Genomic DNA, 25,986 nt, shown 5'->3' with positions numbered 1-25,986 from the left:
CTATTTCTGGCGTGGTCACCTCATTTGGTCGACTACTGCAATGTTCGTCTTGGCAGCTCTTACGGCCTCTTTTAAACTCTGCCACCCAATATTTTGTTGTTGTAAACGAGGGAGCAGACTCCCCCAGAGTAGAATCTAGCTCAGTTTTGATATTGGTTGGACTGAGACCTTTCAAATGAAAATATTGTATCACATAACGATGACCAATTTTCTCCATGTTTACAAATGTACTGAGAGCGTTCACTATTGATGACTGCCAAACTAATACTAGACGTAGCGTCTTGAAACTTCAAACTTCAGCTTTATAAGGTTGATGCTTTCGGCCATAGTGATTTTTTTCAAACAACAACCGCCATCTATACGTCAGGTCGGGTACTTCTGAGACTACCCTCGTACAATACAACATTGAGTTTAGAGAAAAATGTTTATCGAAAGAATATCTTCGTAAAATGAAAGATTGAAAGGGAGAATGAGAGAAAGAAATAGGGGGGAAGGGAGAGAGGAAGGGAAGAGAGATGGTTGCCTCGCGAGACAAAGATTCATCGTGTCGCGATCATTCTAGCTTTCCGGACTAGATAATTCCGCTGATTAATGCAGGTGCGTAACGCGGGGTTGGCTAATAAACGCGCCTTACATGACGCCGAGGCCGTCGCCGACGACGACGACGACGCACTTTGCCATGTTGTCGTGCCGTTAATAGTCCGATGAGAAGACGTAAATTATTGGCTTACATTATTGCGACGAGCGAACGAGCGAGTGAGTGGACCGGCAAAGTCGTGCTGCTGAATTAACGAGGACAAAATTAACTGCTGTGATTAAATTTCAAAGGGTCGGCGAGCGAGCCGGAAGAGCGTAACGCCGCGCGTAATTGCTCGAGCGCGAGTGAGATCAATCCGCCTTGTAACGGTTTTGCGCATAGCATACGGGCATTTCTTATTCACTTATTAGACATTCGTATCCCTTTGGTACATATTCTTTGGTTAACGTTAACTACATTCCCAAGCAGAACATAAGATCACGGTGACGTCGAAATGACAAGAAGATGATCGAATCATGATCGACAAACGAGTTTCTTAATTATTTTTTAACGTCTTTGTGATTATCTGTCCTGTCTGAATGTACACGTGGACGTGATTTGCCGACCGTGCATTCACCGCGACGTTTTCGTAGTCATGAGATCATCCGCAGGATCGTCTCACGTTCCGAAACTCCGCGACGGCAAAGCGCCACGATCGTGATCTCGTATCTTCGGTTGATCGCATATCCTGTCCACGTTAATAGGGATAATTTAGATGCAAGATTACGTCTTTACAATAATGTCTCGATCTACAAGCGATCAAGAACACAAATGAAGATTTCCCTAACCACGATTCTACACCACTTCTACAATTTCTTCTAACCATCGATGTCGAATGAATTGAAGATAGGTGGATATATTTCAAATACGTTTATTCTGCGAATAAAATACGAGGGAAATAACTTTAAGTAATATCAACAGCTCTTGTGAAAACGAAATTCAATGCGTAAAGAAATGGCAAATGAGAGATTTACCATGGTTGTTCGTGCGCAACGTTTGCGGATAAGGATTAGAGAAATATCCTGGACAAATACTTAACGATAGACGTTCTTATTGTTTTGATTCTTAATTTTGACCGTTATTTCCTATGTTTCTAAGACGTAATCTAAGATTTGCATCCCTGCACCTCTTTTTTCATATTATTCACAAATTTATCATATAAAATTGAAAATTTCAAGAAAGGAGAAAATAAAGGAATACAAAATGCCTTCATTAGTCGAAAATTATCTATGCTACTTCAAAATTACACTATGACTTTTGGACTCACACTTTGAAATTTCGAGTCAATGAAGAGAGGACAGCTCGAAATATACATGAAAGATGAGGCATGAGACGAGAAGAGAACCCCTCCTTTGAAGAATTTCAGAGGTCAATTCATTTCAGAGGTTGATTAATAAATGTTAAGATAATATATAATCAATTAAAGCAATAAAATATCAAGTCATCTTTGAATATTTTTTGTTAAGTATTTATAATAAGATAATAATTTACAATAAGATATAATAAGATACAATAAGATTTTTAGAAGGAGCATCATTATAATGAAACTTTAGAGAGAATACGTCTAGTACATATGAGATTATACTAATCTAGTATAGAAGTATCTAGTATAGAAATATCTAGTATAGAGTACCTAATCTACATAGGTAACATTGTCAGAGTTAACCACGAATATTTAAACTTTCAACAATATAAAGTATATAAATATCAGTATATAAGCATAATGTACATATATATTCTATATTCTATATTGAAAGCAAACAAAGAATAAGGCAAATAAGAGCCAACTGCCGATCTTAAAGGCGACAATTTAATAAAAGCTTGTGATACATTTATTTAAATATTACAAAAATTCAGACGTTTCGGTCCAAGTTTCAGACCTTCTTCAGTGATAATTACAAACAATTTAGTTTCAAAAACATAGTTACAAAAAAATCGTTTAAGTCGCATAGAAGAACTTGTAAGCCACTGTAATTATCACTAAAGAGAGTCCGAAATTTGGGCCGAAATGTCTGAATTTTTGTAATACTTAAATAAATAAATGCGCCACAAACTTTTATTAAATTGTGATTTTCTCCTTTAAGATCGGCAGTTGACTTTTATTTATCTTATTCTTTGTTTGCTTTGATAAAGTCTCAACTTTAACTTTTGCTCTACATTGAAAGTTTAAATATTCGTGTCAATCAAAATCAAAAACAATAAGAATGTCCAGAATTACATACGTGTCCAAGCATTGACTTTAACGCCATGTTACTCAGAAAATAACTCCGCACGAATATTTGTTTTAAAAGCCTCAAGTTTTCCAACACGATCGTCGCTTTAATCTCCTAAAAATTCCCAGCTATAAAAATAACAAAATAAATTACACGCGCGCGTATTAACCCCGAGTTGTTTTAACGAAATTTGAACATTTTTGGCAAACTAATTTATTATTATTATAACTTAAAAATATTTTAATTATTATATATATGATACATATATATACAATTAAAAAATTAATTATCATTAATCTTTTATAATTCAAAAATTGTTAAACAAGATAAATAAAAAAAGATTAAAAAAGATTAAAATTGTTAAAAAAGATAAATATCAATAATAAAAATCTCGACATTAAAAGTTTTCGACTTAAATTAAACTCAAGATTACATTATTAAAAAAGAAAATTTTACATGATCATGTTGGAAATCTGTGTATGCTGTGATAATGTTTTATTAACACGTTTTGTAAATAAATATATCCGACTATCTTGCATTCGTATACACATTCGTGCACAGGAAGATTAATCGTAATTTTTTAGGGTGAGTTTGTGAATTTATCTGTCTTGTCCATTGGAAAATTTTTCCCATTGGAAAACAAAATCTACCTTTAGATAAGACGAAAAGTCATAAACTCACGCCAAAAAGTGCGGGTAACCTTTCTGTTCTGAATGTATTACATTCAGGAACTAAATGATAGCATCATCTTTTCTTTGATATATTTTGAAATGTATCCTGTATCTAAAATTTATTTTTGATAAAAAGCAAATTCATAAAAAAAAGGACCCGCTACCATTTAGTTTCCGAATGCACAATAATTTTACAATAAGACTTTGATGTTGGCCTACTTCACTAAGCTATGTTTGTTTAGATTCAGACTATAATATCAATTACTCGAGCTTTCTTATGCCAATGGAATTAATATAAGGAATCTCTTAATTAGTAAAAAAATAGAAATAACTATAGAAAAACAACCGTATAACGAGCACAAAGTTCCTTGCCCTAATCTTGTTCTGTGCTTGATAACGTAACTTATATACTTTCTCACCCACATGTATGATCCTAACGACCACTCATCTTACATATTTGAGTTCCAATCGCCTTCCATACGCCAAACGCTGAAGGCGTAAGATAATTTTTCATGCGCCATGTAACTGCACGGTAAGTCTCTACTCTGTCTCGCTGCTATAATTGCATTTCTGGCACTTCTACCTGCTGAAATACAAAAAAATTTTCCTCATTATCTATTTATTATTTAATACTCATGATATAAATTTCGCATTCTCCTAAATTTCTTTTACTGCAAATTTCTCTGACATACGGCTCTCGCTGAAATCACGGCTGTAGATTTTAGTGTAAAGCATGAGTTTCAAATTTACCCCGTATATAAATTACTCAAAGTATTTTTAGATATAGATTTTGATTAGAATGCCAAATTTGTTCCAATATTGGTTACACCACTAAGATGTGAATTGAGAATATCTATATATGTAATACTACTATATTACTAAGAGCGAAAAAGTGGGCGCCAACATTACATATGCAGACATATATCAACTCCTCACTTCCACAGATAATGTACTTCGACGCAAATGCGCATGCGTGCGTTCCGTGGGAGTATCATAACCTGACCAGTTGACCGTACGTAATAAGTATGACAATAAAAATCAGTTATTTTGAAATATTTTTTAGAAAGTAATAATTTTGAAACTGAAGAAAATGAGATTTTGTTATTTATGCGGAAGAAAGGCTGCACAGACTAAAAATATATCTTTACATAAGTAAATATATTGTACAAGATGAGCTAAAATATGTATATGTGTTGTGATTACTTGTGATTACTTACAATAATTAATAACAAATAAAATTATTATTTTCAGATTTCCGAATGTGCAAAACCTACGAAGGAAATGGATTATAGCTTATGGTTTGCAGGAAACAAATGACGTTTCCCGTTTATATATTTGTTCTATTCATTTCAGATATACAAAATACACAAAACTTATTTTATTCTATCATCAGTAAACGTATATTTTGTGTTCAATAAAACTTCTTATACTTTTATGTTGATTTAGTATTATACCCTCTATTTCATTATTTTAGTATTTTACCCTCTATTTCATTATTTTAATATTATGTAGTATTTAATATATCTTGTACTTGTATTTCATACTTTATACATATATTTCATAAACAGTAAAGTAAATATTTTTAATAGTAATATTTTGTACTTATTATGTTCAATATTTTTAACGAATGCATTAGTTATTAAACGAAGCTTTTTGATTTAGCCTTTGCTTTGTATGCTAGCGCATGCGCATAATGTTCAAAATACATGATCACCTATATCTATCGCATTATCTGTTTCGCTTTCTCGGCTTCTTACAGGAAAAGATATACTATTAACAATATAATAATATTATATATATGGAAATATCATTTTCTTAACCAAACATAGGTTTTCTTAGAATTGAAACAGAAATATTATGGGGAACTCATACTTTTTTAATCGATAACATCGATACCTTTTTACGATATCAAAGAACCCCATTTTTACTGTATTCAGTAGAATAAAAAATAAAAAAATATTTTTAAATACTTTGAATATTTTACTAAATAATGGATTTATTTTAAAAAATCAACGCTTTGTTCGATTCTAATGTAAAAGTGTGAATACTGAAAATATATTATAAAATCTTTAAGTTTCCTATTTAGTATCGCATATTTGAAACATTCTTCATGCTTCTAAACAGTATCCATGTTTATTTTGGAGAATCTAATTGGATTTCAATTAGATTCCAAGAAATTTTCTATACGAGGAATCTTGAAACGTCATAATTTTTAATTTACCTCGATAAAGAGATAGTAACACAGCAAGAATTATGGAGAGAGCGCAATCAACAATGATTTAAAAAATAGTTTGGAACAATAATTCTGTCTGCGTGTAACGCAAATTAAAAAACGAAAAAGAAGCACTGATTTACAGTATCGCGAAATGTCAGGAAGAAACGAATTGACTAAAAGAAATTCGCAGTATATTTCCGCCCAGCAAATTCGTCGCAGAGCAGTGAATCGCCAATCGGTGTCGATTCCGACTCTTAGGCCCGTATTAATAGTTATTATTTAAAACTTGCTTCAGGTAAGACACTCAGATTTTAATTTAGAGTTAGATCTGAGTTTCTCAGCTAAATTGCAATTGCAAATGTAATTTCACATGCGTGATATAATTCCAATAAAAAACTCTCATCTAACTCTAAATTCAGATTTGAGTATTTCACGTAGGATGAATTTCAAGTAACGACTATTAATACAAACCTTAATATCTCGGTACCGTAAGTCACTCAGAATTAGGAATGCATTTGTTATTAATAGACAATGCCAAACGTTTCGGTCACTAGAGGAAAGTAGCTAAAAGCGACATAGGCTTCCTAAAGCGACATACCTCTATATCTCATATGTTAAATGTTGTATTTTATCGAAACTAATATGAACGTAATTCATTTCATCAGTTAAGTTATGAAAAATTTATACTTGGTGTAATTCTTGTTCTTTTATATGTTAAATTAGCAAATATCGAGTTTTAGAAATTCGTAAGTTTTATTTCTAAGATTTTTATTGACGTATTACGTAGACTAAACAGCGATAATTATCTTTTTGTTCAATATTAAGTTTTTTACATGCATTTGGCTTTTGTAAAAATATTTTTTTTAATATTTTTATTTTTATCACTTTTTTACTGTATTTTACTTGAAAAATTTTATGAGAATGTGTTTTAAAGTGGCATACCTACGTATACGATAGGAGGACAGGATACTCTGTGACTAACATAACTTGACTCTAACTTCCCATTGTGACGTGACATTTGTTTATTTTAAAGTTTAATTTTGTTTAGTTTAAAAATATAACATATATAAAATATATGAGAAATGAAAAAGATGAAAATGTCAAAATATACTTATTTAATTATGTTTCCCTTTTGTAACATTATATTTTGAATAAATGAATATTATTCAACCATTAAACGCATTAATAAACTATTTTTTATAAATATTATCATATATGCAACATGTTATATAACTTCCAATAAGTATGTCGCTTTTGGCACTTATTTTCTTTGAACTCCATTTTCGTGCGTTTTACAAAAACATTTTTTGTTTTAAATCTAGAAATAATTTCAGTAAAAGTATGATATTATCTAATAGAAGGTACTTCCAACTACATGTATATATATTTACATTTATATCTTGAGCTTTACATTAAGACATAACCTTTAAAAACAAAATGATATGTCGCTTTTGGCGCCTTTACTCTATAAAAATAACTTTATTTTTATACACTTAAGTTTCTCATCGTTACACTTTAATCTCCTAAGATAAAATTTATTTAGCAGATCTACTGTCTATATTAACAGTCGTTACTTGAAATCTAGATTTAGGAGAAACTAATTACAATTTCGTTAATTATTGTATTTAATTGACTATTATATTATAAGCCAATTCAACTGAAAACAAACAATTTAATTGACAATTTAATTAATGATTTATGTCGACAAATTTAATCGGAGATTGTTCTATTAACGACTAATTTCAACCAATTTAAGTAAAAACCACTCGATTACGTAGTTACGTAAAAATACAATCCATATGTATGTTTCGAGAAAAATGAAGATGGAAATTTGATATATAATTTAAAAAGTATAAATAGTATTATTTTGCAATCGTTCAAGAATTCAAATGTAATCAATTATATTTTTTTTAAGATATTTATTAATAGCTTAATCCTTAAAAAATTAAAAAGAAATAAGAAAGAGACCAAATTAGTAAAAAAGGTACAACTAATAAAAAATAAAATTTATTATTAATTTGTATTTTCGTTAATTTTAGGCAACCTTAAGACTTGAATTTTTTTTGTTTTATCTATAAAGTATGTATACTACTCACTTGATAACAAAAACTCAAACATTATTTTGTGAATTAGATCATTCTTGCATAACTCTATGGTTAATTAATATGAACATTGTTTAATTAATGATGAACTTAGCAAATATAATTAATAGTCGTTTAATTAACAATTGACATAAACAAATTCAATAAAAAACTGTTCGATAACGATTGATATAAGTGAAGATAATCGGAGTTAAACTTACAAGGAAAACTTACAAGGAAACACTACTCGAGTGTGACACGCCATTTTTCTTGAAACTCAGCATGCACATAGCATATGACATGACATTTCATATTTGATACTTTATATCGGCTCATTTTTTAATTTGCACAATTATTTAGACGATTATTTAAACAAAACTCGAGATAGTGATGTGTGTAAAATCTGATATTTATAAGCCCATAACATGTAAATCTGAAACACATAAATCTAAAAACTATAAACCTATAAACCCGTAAATCCGAAATCCATAAGTCACCAAAACACATAAACAATCGTTTAAATAATTGTGCAAATTAAAAAACGGGCCAATATAAAGTATCACATATGAAATGTCATGTCATATGCTATGTGCGTGTTGAGTTTCAAGAAAAATGGAGTGTCACACTTGTAGTGTCCCTTGTAAGTTTAACTGTTAATTGAACAATCTCCGATTATCTTCACTTATCAATCGTTATCAAACAGTTTTGCATTGAATTTGTTTATTGTTTATGTCAATTATTAATTAAACGACTATTAGTTATATTGTCTCTTGTGTGTTAGAAAATTTAATTAAAGATCGTTTAATTAACGATTGATATGAATAAATTCAATCAAAAGCCGCTCGATAACGATCGCTAAAACTTGGAACAAGAGAGTTTCTAACTACATGCATGAATGAGTTGTAAATTTGACGGAAAAAAAGATATTTGACGGATTTTACCGTCTGTCACAAGGATCCAGTAACCCAGCCGAAAGTGGATATTACAGATTTCGCGTCTTGTCTGAAGAAGTGAAGGAGGCTGTTTTATCTTACTCTCATGCACCTTTTATATGGAAAATAATTCACAGTTACAATTGATTTTATAAATAATATTACTCGAAACAGCGTGAGAGATATCGATAATTTAGAAGCACTAAGTAGAAACCGCGTTGAAGGATGCACTGGTCATATTAATCGTCACCGAACGTTCTTCGATTAAATTTGTTTGTATCAATCGTCAATTAAATGGCTCTTAATAAAATTTGTTAAGTTAAATCCTTAATCAGACGATTCGTTTCACTGATACGAATCGTCAATTGAATGGCATTTAATTGAATTCGTTGAAATTAATTGTCAATTAAACAATCTTCGACTGAATTTGCTTGAATCAATTGTTAATTAGCCGATTTAAAACAAATTTGCCTAAGTAAATTAATAAATTGACAAAAAATTTTTTTTAATTGTTGTTTTTACAACTCTACTTACAACTTGTCCCATATGAATCCCATATCAAATTTGAATTTAGATCTAGATTTGAATGTTTTACTCGAATCATATAATACGTGCGACATTATTTATAGACACGATTTAAGCAAAAATTTTATATTTAACTCTAAGACGCTTGTATTAATACTTGTCTTAAAGTAAGATGCTTTCTGAATTTAGAGTTAGATGTGAGTTTTTCAGTTGAAAGGCGACTATAAATTAATATTATACATATTATATGTAATTTAACCAAGAAGCTCATTTAACTTTAAATTCAAATTTGAGTATCTCACATGAGATAACTCAAGTAACAACTATGAATATGAACTTTAATTCAAATCTAAATATTTTAACTGAACAAGTTTCAAGTAACAACTATTATTGCGAGTCTACGTGTATTCTAAACTATCAATTAATTTTGTTGCAAATAAGATTTTGCTTCTTGTCATTCAAAACAATCCATTCGACTCGATTTACTTTCATTTTCATATTATCATATTAATACCGATATATTTGAAAGTTTCAATGAATATTATTCAAGTATTATAATTAATTGTTATTTTAAAAGTAAAACGAAAGTGACATTAAATATCAAGAAACGAGATCCATATGCTGTCCCGAAGAATTTACAAATATTATGAAGGCAACGTGAAAACACACAAGCTCCGTTAAGAGCACTTGTACATATGATGACATAAGTGCTTCTGCAAGATAATCTAGTCTCGTTATAGCTTGTAAATGACAGAAACCCACTAGTGAGAATCTGTTTAATCATTTTATACAGTAAACAGACCGGATGCCAATTTGTATAAACATATACATACACAGGAAAATATTAATGGAAAGGATTCTCAAGCAACATACGATTTGACAAAATTTGCGAAAATTCTTTCAATGCGATTTCCTGCATATAAAAAAATAATCGAACACAATTTTAATTTAATTTTTAATTAATGCCGTTCTATATTGTCTTACATTTTACTTCTTGATTTCAATTTTTATTCAATTATATTTTTTTTTACTTATTCGACTCATTTTTAATCATGAAAAAATTACAATCTGCAATATTCAAGGTAGTCGATCAAATCATATAAGACTTGACAATAAAATAATAATAAGTATAAAATAAATAAATATAGCTTAAAGAAGATATTTAACATTATAAGATCATAAAATATGCAGTCATTATATTAGCGTTATTATGTTAAATCATTATATATTACTTTATCATATAAAATATATTATATTATATATCATATTTATTATTATATATAACCACACAGAGAGAAAAAATGGCTAATCTCGGAAAAAATTGTTATTTTCAGAGCTAAATATATTTGTTTGTTATTTTAACAAGAATATGGTAATTCAGGGTGTCCCGCCATTACCGCATTATCTCTTAAGGGCGGATTCCTGAGGTAATTTAAATAAAAAAATCCTAATGCAAAAATGTCAAAGCTATAATACTTTTCAAATTATAAACGATTAAATTTAACCAATTATATTGGCTAAAATACGTGCAGGCGTATTGGCAGGTACAGAACACACAATGATACAGGTGCATGCATATAAGTGAAAATTTGCATAAGATATGAAATTAGTTGTAAATCTCTGAAAGAAATGTCAAATGTGTGACAGCTTATTGATTCTCATAAATATATTGTGTGATATTTTATTCGTAACATTTTGACAAAATTGTTATTATTTGCGACATGTTTATTTAAATGATAAAAAAGGCAGATAATTATTACATACGTTGTTGTATGTATGGAACTTCCATACCAATATTTGGAAAAGGGGCGACATGTGCATGCACCCGAGCAAAAATATACCCAAGTAGGAATCGTATACATTTCGCCACCCTTATAGAAATATCATACTAAGAATCATTGATAATTACTTATTTTCAGTATTAAAAATACTGGATAATAAGTAATTATCAATGATTCTTAGTATGATATTTCTATAAGGGCAGTACGGAAAAATAGCCCGATACTGGACATGGAAAAGCGGATGTCCGGTTTTGGTACTGGCTCAGTACTGGGCCTAATATAAAAAAAATGTATTATTGGTACAGGCTCCGTACTAAGGTTAAGTACTGGATAGTCGTGCCGTACGTATACTGGGATATTACCGAAAAGTGTTTGTCGTTTTTAGTATTGGCCCAGTATTAAAAAAGCTGTATTATTGGTACTGGCTCTATTCGTAGAATTAGTACTGGATACCCAAGTAAGAATCGTATACAATCTAACAATAGAGGGCCAGTATTGTGCCGGTACCGAGAAACGGACGATAACAATGTCCTTTATGGGAAAACGGAAAAGATCACTAACGCGAAACCTAGATAGCTCAGTGAAAAGAACGTTTGCCTAACAAGCGAGAGACTCGAGTTCGATTCCAGCCGTCGCCCCAAAGATTTTTTCCTCATATGACTATTACAAATTTTTCCTCATGACTATTAAAAGTAGACATGTATAGGTATGAGAGCAGGCCCCGCCCATGGTCTGACCTTTCTTTACATACTATATAGGCTGCGTTCCGAAATTCGCTGCCAGTACTGAAATTCTATAATATACGTAACATAAACTATAAATTTTCAGTACTGGCAGCGAATTTCGGAACGCAGCCATAGTTGTGATATTAACAATTGTACAAATAATAAAAATTACTAGGAATCGATACTGGTCCAATACTGGGAATAGGTACTTCCTCAGTATTAGGAATTAATACTTTTCTTATACTGGTACAGTACTGATATTCGGTACTGTGACAGTACTGTTTTCCGATACTGGCCCTTTTCTATCATCCCAGTATCGCACCAATATTAAATCCGTATTGGCATTTGGTACTATCCCATATAGCACAAATCTCTAAAAGACTTCTTAAAGAATTCCAAAAGTGTTCTAGAGAACTTGGGAACCCTTTTGGAACTCTTTAAGAAATCTTTTAGAGATTTGTGCTATATGAGATGCCAGTAATACGTTTACCATAAATCAGTACTGGGCCACTTTGATGCCAGTAGTAAATTCCTATTTGGGTATTTAGTAGAGAGCAGATTTCAAGATTAGTAGCTAGATAGTAATGACTAGATAAGTTTTCTAGCCAGTCACTAGCTCGTGACTGGCTAAATATTCTTATTCAATTTTTTGAATATCAGGACTGTCTAGTAACTATACCAATTATATAGATAGTGACTAGATGGAAAAGATTACACAGTAACGAGATAGAAAATCATCGGTAAATCCTGAATAGAAATTGAATATGAGAACTGTCTAGTAACTATACCAATTATATAGATAGTGACTAGATGGAAAAGATTACACAGTAACGAGATAGAAAATCATCGGTAAATCCTGAATAGAAATTGAATATGAGAACTGTCTAGTAACTATACAATTTCATAGACAGTGGTTAGACGAATAAGATTATACAGTAACGAGATAGAAAATCATCGGTAATTCCTGAATAGAAATTGGACGTCATAACTGTCTAATAGTTACACCAATTATATAAACAGTGACTAGACGAAAAGGATTACACAGTAACGAGATAAAAAATCATCGGTACATCATGAATAAAGATTGGACGTCAGAACTGTCTAATAGCTATATAATTTACATAGACAGTGCTTAAACGACAAAGATTATACAATAACGAGATTGAAAATCATCGATAAATCCTGAATAGAAACTGGATATCAGAACTGTCTACCCACTAGATAGTAAATTTGTGTATAGATAATGATCATGTAATACACAAATTTACTATCTAGTGGATAAACAGTTTTGACATCTAATTTCCATTCTGGATTTACAGTACATTGCTACTAGACAATTACTAGACAGCGTTTGTTATTCAATTTCTATTCAGGATTTCCCGAATCTTCCATTTTGTCACTGTGTAATTTTTTTTCGTCTAGCCATTAGATAAAACGGCGTTAAGTAAACCATATGTAGCTAATATAAAATGTTCACTGTCGGCTATAGTAGTGGTCTAGCAGGTAAAGTGCCAGACCTAAATGCCAGAAATCTCAGGTTCAAGTCCCGAAGGATAAAATGAATTTTTCCAATAGAATGTAAATACTTACGTAATAAAGAAAAATTACAGGAAACCAAAACTCCATTGTATAACTTTTCCTAAAGAGACAGATAAAAATTCTAATTAAAAAAACCTATCTAGCCACTAGACATCCATGATACAGAAATTCTGAAATAAAAAACTGTCTAAAAATTATTATTAGGTACTCTCTGATATAGAGAAAAAGGGAAATTATCGAAGAAAAATAATTTTTTCGTTTTTGCAGTCTACTCACTGTCTAGTACAGGCTAGATAGTTACAAGTTTTTTTTTGTATCTAGCTACTAGCTGATTTTTCTAGTACAGCTACTGGGAGAAGTAAGCGTTACATTCCTAGCTAGTAGTTAGCAAGTACTAGCTAGTAGCGATATAGGACCCAATTTTTCTGTGTTATTACTAGACAACCACTAGATTCAATTTTGTTTGGGCACTTGTACCATTGTGTATCGTATCTGAGAGCGCGTACTTTAGCCAATATAATTGGTCAACTTTAATCGTCTATAATTTAAAAAGTATTATAACATCGACATTTTTGCATTAGAAATTTTTTATTCAAATTATCTCAGGAATCCGCCCTTAAGAGATAATACGGTAGTGGCGGGATATCCTGCACACACACACTCATACACACACACACACACACACACATGTGTGTGCGTAAGTTTATTATCATTAATACCAGTGGCTGAGGGGGCTGCAGCCCCCCCCCCCCGAAATTAATTTTCTGGGTTACGCTAAGTGTGAGAAAAATTTTTTCAAATGACCTTTTTTTTGCTCGTCAAAAATAAAAAGTGCAGCCCGTCCCGAAACTTATTTCTGGCTACGCCACTGATTAACACCACAGTAACATTTACTACAGAAATGTTGTTCTCCTGGTTATTATATTTTTATTACTATAGCAACAAATATCAAACAATTTTATTTTTAGTGTACATGTATTTATGTATGTATGTATAGTTATTACTTTATCGTCATATCTCGTATAACCTCAATGATGATCTTGAATTTCCACATTGACATTTTTTGTATTATTTTTACTTTAATATTATATTAATTTATATTATTTAAATATCGTGTTATATATATATATATATATATATATATATATATATATATATATATACAGAGTGTTCCAAATTCTCCTCCGCAATTTTTATGAGAACATAAAACGGATTAAAATAAACACAAAAGTCCCATATCGTTATGCGATATTCGCAATAAATCTCGAGATATTAATTTAAAATAATTTCATTAAAAAAATTAATTTAAAAAAATTGATAAGTGATCACACGTGCGCGATATGATAAATAAGCTGTAGTGGCAATGTGTGCTGTTATGTACTTGTACAATAGTTCAAATAGAACAAAAAAGGTTTTATTATTTTGTAAATAACCGTGTAGGGTTTTAGTTATTAAAGAAAGGAATTTGTTACATGATTGTGCACGAATGCACAAATCTTCTTTAATTAATATTTAAAAATTTATGTGGTCATTTACAAAATAATAGAGGACTCTTTTGTTTAGTTTGATCTAATGTATAAATATACAACGGCAGTCACTACAGCTCATCTGCCATATCGTGCGTGATCATTCACTAATTTTCTTTAATTAATATCTCAAAATTTATTGCGAATATCGCATAACAGTATAAGACTTTTATGTTGACTTCAATTCGTTCTACGTTCCCACAAAAATTGAGGAGAGTTTGGGACATCCTGTATGTGTGTGTGTGCTTGTATATTTCGGGAGAAAGATATATATACATATACATATATGTACATGAAACTAGAAAATAAAACACATTACCTTATATTTTTTTCGAAACCACATTTATACTATATCGAAAATGTCTGTGCTATTTCTGATAGCAATTCAGGAACGTTTTTTCATATTATTTGAAATCCAAAAAATTTTACAATTTGTTTAACATCTTCTGATAACTCGAAATGATTGGTTTGCTACTTATTTAATTCTGGGAGATTAAACATAATAGCAAAACAAAAGATTAATCGAATATAGAAACATAAAGAGAAGCGAGAAGGCGTAAAAGTAAAAGAATTACCGATGTTCTCAGCACCATCGTCTTTATCCAAATCGCTGCGTAATACTTGATGCAAAAACTCGATATACTTCGCCGCGAGTTTCAACGTTTGGATTTTGCTGAGTTTATCGCTTGGTAGCGTGGGGATTACCTTCCTCAAAGCGGCGAACGCCTCATTAAGACTCTGTGTTCGTTGGCGTTCTCTGACGTTCGCCATCACTCGCTGGTTTTGAATTTCTTCGAAGCTCGCGCCGCTTTTCCGACGTACTTTAATTTTCATCGGAGAAGTCGCCTCGCTCTCATGCTCATTATTATTAGTGATTTGGTTGATAAACTTCTTTCTTCTTTTAGTAGGTGATCTACCATTTTCCGCCGCATAGTTCTTGGTCGATGATGGCTCTGTCACATGACCGTTGAGCTCCGTCTGTTGATAGCCGTACCTCTGATCGACCACCTGCTCGTCTTCGTATTCCATCTCCTCCGACTTGTATTCTGTCATATTCGGGTGGTTGCGATAAGATCCTTGACTTTGAGATTGGTGTGGTCTGGTAGGAACAATCATGTCCTCGTTTCCAGATGTGAAAATCTGCGACGGCGGAGTCACGCATATATGCTGTTCGTGGTCCCTATTGTAGTCCGATAATAATTCGGAACCCGTGTTATTAGATATCCGTCGATTGTAGTCCGACTGAAGATCCCTCAAAATCTTGCCGTCCGGATGATCTGGAGAATGATGTGTGTGTGTGTGATGAGAATTGTGATATCTCTTGTTTTCGTCCAAATTCTCATAAACATAAGGCGGTTGCTGATAATCAATTGAATGAAGATGTTGCGGATGGGGCGCGTGCAATGATTGCTGATGATAATTTGACGACAGGTTGCGATGCTCCAGATGATTACTGAGATCTATCAGACGTGACGCTGGCGGCGTGATGCTGTCGTAGTTCGCCGGTGACGTGCTGGCGGAACTGTTGCCAGCGCTATACAATACGTTGGAGCTGTCACCGGAGTCCATGAGGTAAAAGCCATTGACACGAACTTGAGTCTGGACCTGGGTTGGTATGGGGACCTGAGGCTGCACCAGGGTCTGAACTTGAAGCACAGGCGGTGGCTGCAATGCCGACGGTATTGTTTGTATGTTTCCGTTGGGCAGCACAGGCACGTTGGCCCCTTCAGCGCATCGCGCCTCGTTCCGCGATCGCTGCACGCCGGTAACGACGAGTTTTGGTTCCAGTTTTGTGATCCGTCTTCCTGGGTTAAGAGCATCACCTACGCTACGTGGCGCGAGTTACCGCGCGACGGCTCGCACTTCAACGACGCGTACAGCGACGCGCACCGGCGGCGATTCGATTCCGTAGTTAGCTATTTTCTTTTACCTCACGGCACACAGATACGAAATGCGACGGTGAATCACGTGCCGCGACACTATCGCACAAATTATCTCAGCTCCTCTTTCCCTCCTTCTCTCTTTCTTCCCGTGGATTCTTCGAAGAAGAAGTTTCAAGACCCCGAGTTCAGCTCATATTTGTACTACACCTTAGTCCCTCTTCGAGCTTAACTAAACTCTGAAGATCTCCCATTCTCGCTTCATCATGGGACCCGCCTTCGACTTTACCCTACCAACTTGTTCCCTCTCCAACGGCTTCTTTTATCCATCCCGGCTGTCTGGTCGTTCCCACCCACTAAGAAAAAGAAAAAAGAAAGAGAGATAGAGATAGATAGATAGATAGATAGAGAGAGAGAGAAAGAGACACAGAGAGTGGGAGAGAAAGAGAGAGAGAGAGAGAGAGAGAGAGAGAGAGAGAGAGAAAGTAAGAGTGAGAAAGACAGAGATCAGAGAGAATAGTCACTAGGGAACCATGAAGGGAACGTAGGACTTTCCTACTCATCATATAATCCGAAAATGATATGAAAATGATATGAAAATGTATGGAAGAACGTAACCAAAGTTTAACGAAGAATGTGCGACTTTGACGTTAATTGCAACGTGAATCTTGGTTACGTTAACTGTTTGGAAGTTCACGTAAACTAGGTGTCAAATATATTTTAAGATTCATTTGTTGTTAATATCAAAACATAATTTGTTCAACATTCTAAAATAGATATACGTAAACACGGAACAACGTAAATATAATTTACTAGAATCTTCTACAAATTTCAATTTTATATATTAAATTTAAAGTTGAAAATTATACAAACTACCCCAGTTATAATTTAAATTTAAATATGACATCTGGTGTACTAAGCTCGGTATGTGTTTTATCTCCTTATGAAATTTATAATTTTCAAAACTTTTTTTATGTAAAATTTAGAGACATCCGAGCAGCAGAATGCGACAAGAGGAATAAACAGTAAACCAGGCAAGATAGGAGACTTCGGTAAGCTTCGTTTTGGCAGTGGAAAGGAAGAAGAGCGGGGGTTATGGAACCAATGGTGACGAGGGAAGGCAAAGCCGAGAAACATGGTAGCGCGAGAGAGATGGAAAAGGTAAGGAACGACCCCTAGAATATTTATATCGTGAGGCGCCAGAGAGAAGAAAATGCAGAATTACAAGAACAGACTATGATTCGTGATTTTACACGTTTGCTTCACGTTGAAACTTCGCAAATTTCCGAATTAACTGGTGTATGTCTGAAGCGAAAAGTATACGATAAATATAATTAATTTGATCGTTAAAAATATAAATTGCCTAACGTTTAATTAAAGTAATTTCAATTTTTTTTATTTGAGTCCGATTGTACGATTGTTAAATTCTAATCTAAAAATGTGTTATCACAAAAAATGTGTTATCATTTGTTACAGGGTGTCTGAAAATTCGAAGCACAGCAGTAGTATACAGGTAGAATTCGACAAACTGAACAAAAAAATTCTATATTATTTTGCAAACAATCATGTCGAATTTTGAGTTATTAATTAAAGAAATTTGGCGAATAGTTACGTTCAATGCAGTACGAGGTATGACGATAAATACGATATTCATTATGATATTAAGTCAAAGTGAATGGTACAACGATATGACGGTACCCACAAAACATTCAGACATATCATGTACATACGTTTATGGATATACTATGTATGTACATCTGTGATGCACAAAATATATATATAGAATATCTAATTTGAACACTTAATATCTCTGTTTTCTTTGATGATATGAAAAAAAGTCAAAGGTAAAAATTGTTCGCTTCAAAGGAATTGATATTTTGGTAAAGCAAACATCATTTTTTATGAAATTTAAAGGTTATCAACATTTTTTTTAATAAAATAACGTATTTTTATTAACACATGATGTAACTTACAAAAAACATTTAATCATATGGTATATGTTGACTTTAATATGATTTTGAATTATAGAAATCATTTTTAGAAAAACAAACTAAAAATTTATGTGTTTCAGTACAAAGATGTACATTTTTCTACAGAAAATATTCAAAATGATCACCGTTAACTTCCATACACTTTCGAATACGATAAATAAAAGATTGTTTCACACTTTCGAGAAATATGCGGTACTCATCTTCTTTCTGGATAATTTGACTGATATTTGACTTCAATGATCGAACAAGAACTTATTATACGAACGACTTGTAATGATATCTTTATAACTTATGCTTATACAGAGTGTGCCAAACTCTTTTCCGTAATTTTTATGGGAGATTAATAAAGAAGATTGGTGAATGATCACGCGCGATATGGTAGATGAGTTGTAATGATACTGTTGTGTGTTTGTACATTAGATTAAATTAAACAAAAAAGTCTTTTATTATTTTGCAGATAACCACGTTAAATATTTTAGGGACGTAGAATATACTGAGATGAATATAAAAGTCCCGTTTAAGGCCGTTTTGAGGTATTCGTAATAATTATCGATATATTAATTAAAGAAGATTGATGAATGATTATGCGCGGTACGGTAGATTAATTGCGATGTCTATCATTTTGTGCTTATAACTAGATCATATTGCACAAAAAAGTTCTCTAACGTTTTGCAAATAATTACATAGATTTTTCGTTTTTAATTAAAGATCGGTACATGATTGTGTGCGATAATGAACTAACATACTTTAATTAATAACTACCCAGATAGCCAAGTGTAATTGAATATTTTGAGTAAACTAATGCACAGCAGGTATGGTAAAATGTTTGCTGTATATTTGTTAACATGTAATGAACGCGTTACTGAATGCAACATGATTGCTTATACTTAGATGACGAAACTTCAAGAACAAACCGGTCGACGACAGTAGCAACGTTGTCATGACAAAAACTTTTTAACGGATTACAAATCTGCGTCAACATATTGCCATTAATTTGCTGTTATTTGAATTAGAATTCACGTGAGTTCAATGTGAGACACATAATGCTGTCTCAGCACCGCCCTGCATCGAATGGAATTATTCACCAATATTATTTAATCAATAACCTAAATTTTAAATGGTTATTTATAAAATAATATAGGACTTTTTCGTTCTGTTTGATGAGTTCTACCTGTGCTTCGAATTATCGGACACCTTGCATATTTTTACTTGCTCCTTTAAACATTGTTAAAATTTTTTGCTTTTAAATTCTTTAAAGTTTACTAATTTAAAATTTACTAAAGGTATTATTACGTACATTTGTTTTAAACTCATAGTACTTCGTTTTTCGCATAGTACTTCGCTTTATATTATTATATTTTTTCTTGTACAAAGTTACACGACTTGCAGGTTTAAAGATCCAGATTTAAAATAGCTGTCGCGGGATGTGTCAGGAAAGTGATGTATCGACATTTTTCAGGCTCCTACAATTCGGAAGCGGAGGGAGGATGAAAAATTAGCGATGAGAATTACGACGTAGCCAAAAATAGGGGGACTCTCGCAGCAACATGAAAAGTATATCGGAGTAGGAAACGGGGGAGAACGGAAGGAGAGAAAATATTGAGTGTTCTGACAAACAACGGTGCGTTTTTCAAATATTTCTTTGAGACCGAAACGTTGTGTAAAAATAGAGTGTTACTTGACAAGCCGTTTCCATACTTCAACTACTTTTTGGTAGTTTTTGGCCTATTCAGAGAACAAAGATCGTGCTAAACTTAGTCTCTCAATTTTTTGGAGTGAAATTACATTTGAAAAATCAGTTAATCACAAAGTCATTTAAATTCATGTAATTTTTCATTTATATACAGTGAATTCTCTATTTTAAATTGTCGAATAAATATTTTCACACGACATGAAAACTGATTATGATGTATTCTACCGTCATAGGAAGACATTCACTCTAATCGTTTGAAATATTCGCTCATATAGGGTCAGAATTAAGGATCCTATTTCGATTTTTTGAATACACATTTAAGAGGTTACGTGTAGTCAGGAAGCTGAAAAATAGCCAATTTTTACGATTTTTTTTTTTAACTATATGTGTTTTTATTATAGTAATTGGTGTTCTTAAAAGTATACATATTAATGTAATTTTAATAATTTTTTTGTTTATAAAATATAAAAAATAAGCTGAGTTATGTGCAATTTGTTAGATGTCCTTTTTAAATACAGGGTTTACGGTGACCATGATATCTCGAAGCCAATTTATCTGAAATAAAAAATCAAAAGGATTTATTTCTTATATGAGTTTCTTGTGTACTTGATCGAAGGATTTAACGAAATAGTAAGATTTCACAAAATAGCGGCTGTTCAAAGTAAAAGTATTGAATTTCACAAAAAAAAACGGTTATTTTTTGTTTATAAAATCAAAAGTTTTTTTTTGTAATAACAAATCTTTCGATCAAATATACAGAAATTATGTCTAAAAAAAGTGTTTAAAACTTGAGACCGATCGGTGCAGTAGTTTTTAAGATATTTTGGTCACCGATTTAAAAAATGATGTTTCGAGAAAAATGCGTTTAAACTTTTAAAAGTAAATTACACTAAGTTAAAAAATTTTTCTTTCAACTTACATAAAATCATCAATTCCTACTCCATATAAAAGACGTTCTGCTGAAGAGACTGCCTCCAAAATGTCTATTTGATGTTGTCGACGAAGCATTCTTTGCTCGCGCGTGTTCGTCTGCACTTTGTCGTTAGGCACTTGCTGTGACATGGGTTTTCATCCGTCGAACTGTAGTGTTCATAGATGATTCTCGAGCCTTTATTACGATCTATAATAGAATAAAACTCCAAAAATTATACAAAAATCAACAGGACTGTACAGCTCGGCGTCAGCAACTATACTGCCCGTTTTATTTACATTCGTCTCAAAGATCTTTAGAAACTCAATCATCCTATATATACACATACACTTACATAGGAAATAGGTATAGATGACCTACAATTTCAAAGTGACAACTGCAAGTTCGAACGCAAGATATGTCCAGGCCACATTATCAAACGAGAAACGAAGCGCTTCGACGCGCACATGCTTATGAGCTCATATCTCCGTGAATTTTTCTTGAATCAACCTCAAATTTTAAGGGAATATTTTTAAGATAATGAACTTTTAAAAAATGTAATTTTTGAAAAATCTAAATTTTCAAAATTTCTGACTGCACATAATCTTTTAAACGTTTAGCGTATATCCGTTTAGAAACGCCTGATAAAAATCGTTTTGGATAAAGTGAATCGTTTCCGAATAAGTTTAATCGTTTAAATGGATTCTGTAATACGCAATCTCTAAAATACAATTAGTGTTCACTAAAATGCTATATTTAAAGATGATAATTCAGTTCAGCGCTGCAATTAATAAAATCTTAATAAAATAATGGGTTAATTATAGCGGCTGTTGTATATTTTAATACGGTTTGCAAATACAGATAATATTATTGCATCCAAATTATATGGAAACCAATAATTCCATTACCACAAACGCGGAAAGTTGTATTTAACACAACATATAACGAATTTGTAATTTACAATCTTTGTAATAAAATCTTACTTCTAGTAAAGTCAACATAAGTGAGATATAAAATAAACCAGCAAAATGGGGATATTTCTACTAAAATTTTTAGTTACAGTAGCGAATACATCTTTAGAAAATCATGATTAGCTGTGACAGCAAATTCTTTTTTCCCTGTACTTTCTTTTCCATATTATTTTCAAGAGATATATTATTTGCTTATTTACAACAACAATTACCGAACGCGAATTTCGCTATCCCAAATATCCTTTGCTATTTTTTTCAATTTCTATAATATATATCATGTTAATCTCTTAATTACTGATGATAAAAATTCTCGTTATTCGAATAACGAGAATTAAAAATTACTGATTATAGTACTATACTTATAATTGTAGTACTATACTTATTATTATAAATTATTAGTTATAAGTATAGCGTTTGAAGAATACTGATTGTACTTTAGAGAGTAAGAGCATGATAAAGTTTCAATATTTACATATAATTTTACTTTAGTTTCTGCATCAAGGAAATAAGAGTAACGTGATAAAGATCGTCAGTCTTACAGAATTTCGCTATTTAATTACTTACTATCAATAAATTTTACGCTAAATTATCGTAAACGATATAACTGCAAGAAGAAAGTTTTACAAAAATATCGAATATATTTCATTGTAGGTCATAATTATTTCTCTGAGGATTCTCGTTATCGGTAATGAAAAGTTTAAAAATAGTCAGTCCTAGGAAAAATTCTGCGAGCATATTCAGAGAAGTAATTAAAAAAGAATGATTCTTTATCGAATATTTATAGTCATCGAATATAAATATCTGTATATATTTAAGGCATAATTAATATTAATTTTATAATTTATGACTACAACAAAGTTTTATCAAAATGTATATATACAGGATGATCCAGATTACTATTTTCAAATTAACTAAATTATATATGAAGCTCCTTTATATTATTCAAATAACCAACAAATATTTTAAAACTAATGAGGAGCGAATACGGATGTAGTAGTGTTATCTTAATATTACAAACGTGTAATATTAAAGTTTATTGGGAGGATAAAATTGTCCTCAGCCAGGACTCGAACCTGGAACCTTCCCACTATTTGGGCGGGATGCCTTTCCCAATTCGGCCACTGAAGTATCGATAATATCCTACGCTGGACAATTTTATCCTCCTACAATAAACTTTAATATTACACGTTTGTAATATTAAGATAACACTACTACATCCGTGTTCGCTCCTCATTAATCTTAGAATCTTTGTTGACTATTCTCAAACTTCGCGAGAACATAAAACAAATTAGGATGAACATGAAAGTCTCATTCATAATATATCTCCAGATATTAATTAAACAAGATTAGTGAATAATCACGCGCGATATGGTAGATAAAATGTAGTAATGCTGTTTACCACTGTATAATTATACATTGTATTAGCTTGTACATTAGATTAAACTGAGCAAAAAAGTTTTTTACCATTTTGCAAATGACTACATAAATTTTAAGATATTAACTAAAGAAAATTTGCATTATTGTACACAATCATATAACAATTTTCTTTCATAAATAATTAAAAGTCTATATTATTATTTGCAAAATGATAAGCGTTTTTGTTTAATTTGACCAAATGTGCAAACACAATAGCACACATCATTACATCATCACATCGCCATTACAGTTTATCTACCATATCACGCGTGATCATTCACTAATCTTCTTTAATTAATATCTCGACTATTATTGCGAATATCGCAAAACGGTATAGAATATGTTCATCTCAATCCATTCTACGCTCTCGCGAAGTTTGGAAAATGGTGATTCATCCTAAGAATAGTGAAACACCTTGTATATGACTTATAAGTAAACATATTCAATATTTTATGAAACGGTATTTTCGCAGTTATCGTCTAACTACACTACTCTAATTTGGCACAAAATTTACTAACAGAAGATTATCATAAATAGCCGAATCCTATAAAACTATAAGATTCTATAAAACTAGATAATTTTACTACTTTAAAGTATGATAAAGAGACTCTAATAAAAAATTGAAATCAAGAGAAGAAAAGAGTCTTTTTTTAAAAACGAAGCACAATTAATATAGCATTATGATATAAATGTATTAAAAGTATAATTACATAAATTATATAATAGGAATAACAGGAAAAGTCCAGATGTCTCGGTCCTCAATCGGACTGTCTTCAATGGATAAAGTTAAAACTTAAGATATCATGAGTATAGTTTAAAAATATATAAAAGCAGACATAATGATGTAAAGCAAAAATTGAAGCTTTCGCAACTCAGTCAGGGACGTAGACTACTAATAATATAAAAGAACTAAATAAGCAGTAAACAAAGAGATGACTCATTGTAGGTCGTGCTGTGAAATCATCAAAACAGATCAATAGAAGCCGTCTAATGACAAATCTCAGGTCAGTCATGGACATCGTCCACAAGCATTAGTCACCGATGTGTATAAAAGAATGTGAGGTCCAGAACACAAAAAGAAAAAAAAATTCGGAAATATTCTTCCATTCATTCGAAGGATGAGGTGTAAAATTAGAAAAGGGAGCAACGCGTACAAAGAGCATGTAGTAAGTTCAAAAGAAATAAAGAAGTAAATGAAAACAGGAAACTACTGTAATAGAAATATCATCTTATTTTGAAAGATCTAAAAAAATCTAAGTAAATATTGTTGACCATGCATCCAAACTGGTAGAAGAACTTGTATTCAACACAATAAATCTATGTTTAGGCATAATAGGCCAAGCACGAGATGACACAAAAGAACGGTTTCCAATAATATCCTGTTAGTAAACTTTGTCCCAAATTAGTGTAAACAATAATTGCGAAAATTCCGTTTCATAAAATATGGAATGTGTTTACTTATAAGTCATATACAAGGTGTCTCACCATTCTCAGGATGAATCACCATTCTCAAAGTTCGCAAGAGCGTAGAATGGATTAAGATGAACATAAAAATCCAATAGATGAGCTGTAGTGGCGATTTGTGCTATTGTGTATTTGCACATAGAGTCAAATTGAACAAAAAACCTCTTGGTAATTATTTACTTTAGGGGACCTACCTTCGATGACCTTGATCTTGATATATATTATCAAGGACACTCTCCTAAATAACCTTTAGAAAATTTTAGCCGTCGCTCATTGTTTATTAAAAAGTTATTAACAAAAGAAGTTTCGGTAATTATAGACTATAGAAGAGTCAGCTCCAATGACCTTGACCTTGACATATATTGTAGAGGTCACCCTCCTGAGTAACTCTCAGAAGGTTTTAGCCGTCGCTCGTTGTTCGTTAAAAAGTTATTAACAAAAGAAGTTGCACAAAATGAGTATAATTTTTGGACACTGTATATACAAAAACGGTACTGTGGGTGTTTACGGTAAATCGAGTATGAGTTAGTTCCACCAGAACCGAAAAATATGATAGGCACGACCACCTAATACCTTCATGATTTATGACAACTCAATGCTGTCCGGTAAGGCGAGTAAAGTTAGCTAACGTAGTATATAGCGTTCGAACGAGTCAACATTATCAGGTAATAAAATTGTGTAAAATGTAAAACAATTATATTAAAAATCAATTAATTATTAAATTTTAGGAAAATTATAAATATTAAATTGAAGTTATAAAAAGTTATGAGAAAATATCATGTATTTGTGGAATATCCGAAATAAGAAATTCAATTATTCTAATCTACAACACATTTATTAAAGTTCCACAGATTTGGCTTGGTCTATAGTGCTACA

The 25,986-nt window shown here is 31.7% G+C and overlaps 2 protein-coding genes across 3 annotated transcripts in view; one reads left to right on the top strand and one right to left on the bottom strand.

The window, feature by feature from the left end:
• Positions 1 to 247: 247 nt before the first annotated feature.
• Positions 248 to 16,627, bottom strand: LOC116853294 (protein twist-like; the record flags this gene model as incomplete). Its single annotated transcript, XM_032834307.1, has 2 exons — positions 248 to 4,047; positions 15,361 to 16,627. Coding segments are annotated over 2 exons (1,404 nt in total), but the record flags the coding sequence as incomplete, so codon positions are not given.
• An 8,971-nt stretch (positions 16,628 to 25,598) lies between these two features.
• The window catches only part of LOC116853300, a 2,150-nt gene continuing 1,762 nt past the window's right edge, over positions 25,599 to 25,986 (top strand). The window contains exon 1 of one of the 2 annotated variants that reach the window (XM_032834318.1): positions 25,599 to 25,775. The gene's annotated coding sequence lies outside the window, so the exon portion shown is untranslated. The remainder of the gene's footprint in view (positions 25,776 to 25,986) is intronic. The other variant, XM_032834319.1, reaches the window with a different exon arrangement.

The sequence above is a fragment of the Odontomachus brunneus genome, unplaced genomic scaffold (genome assembly GCF_010583005.1).
Source record: "Odontomachus brunneus isolate Ranch 3 - 2012 unplaced genomic scaffold, Obru_v1 Obru_scaffold_302, whole genome shotgun sequence".
NCBI classification, from domain to species: domain Eukaryota; kingdom Metazoa; phylum Arthropoda; class Insecta; order Hymenoptera; family Formicidae; genus Odontomachus; species Odontomachus brunneus.
Note: the sequence above shows the minus strand (reverse complement) of the source record. Positions and strands in the feature narration are given on the sequence as shown.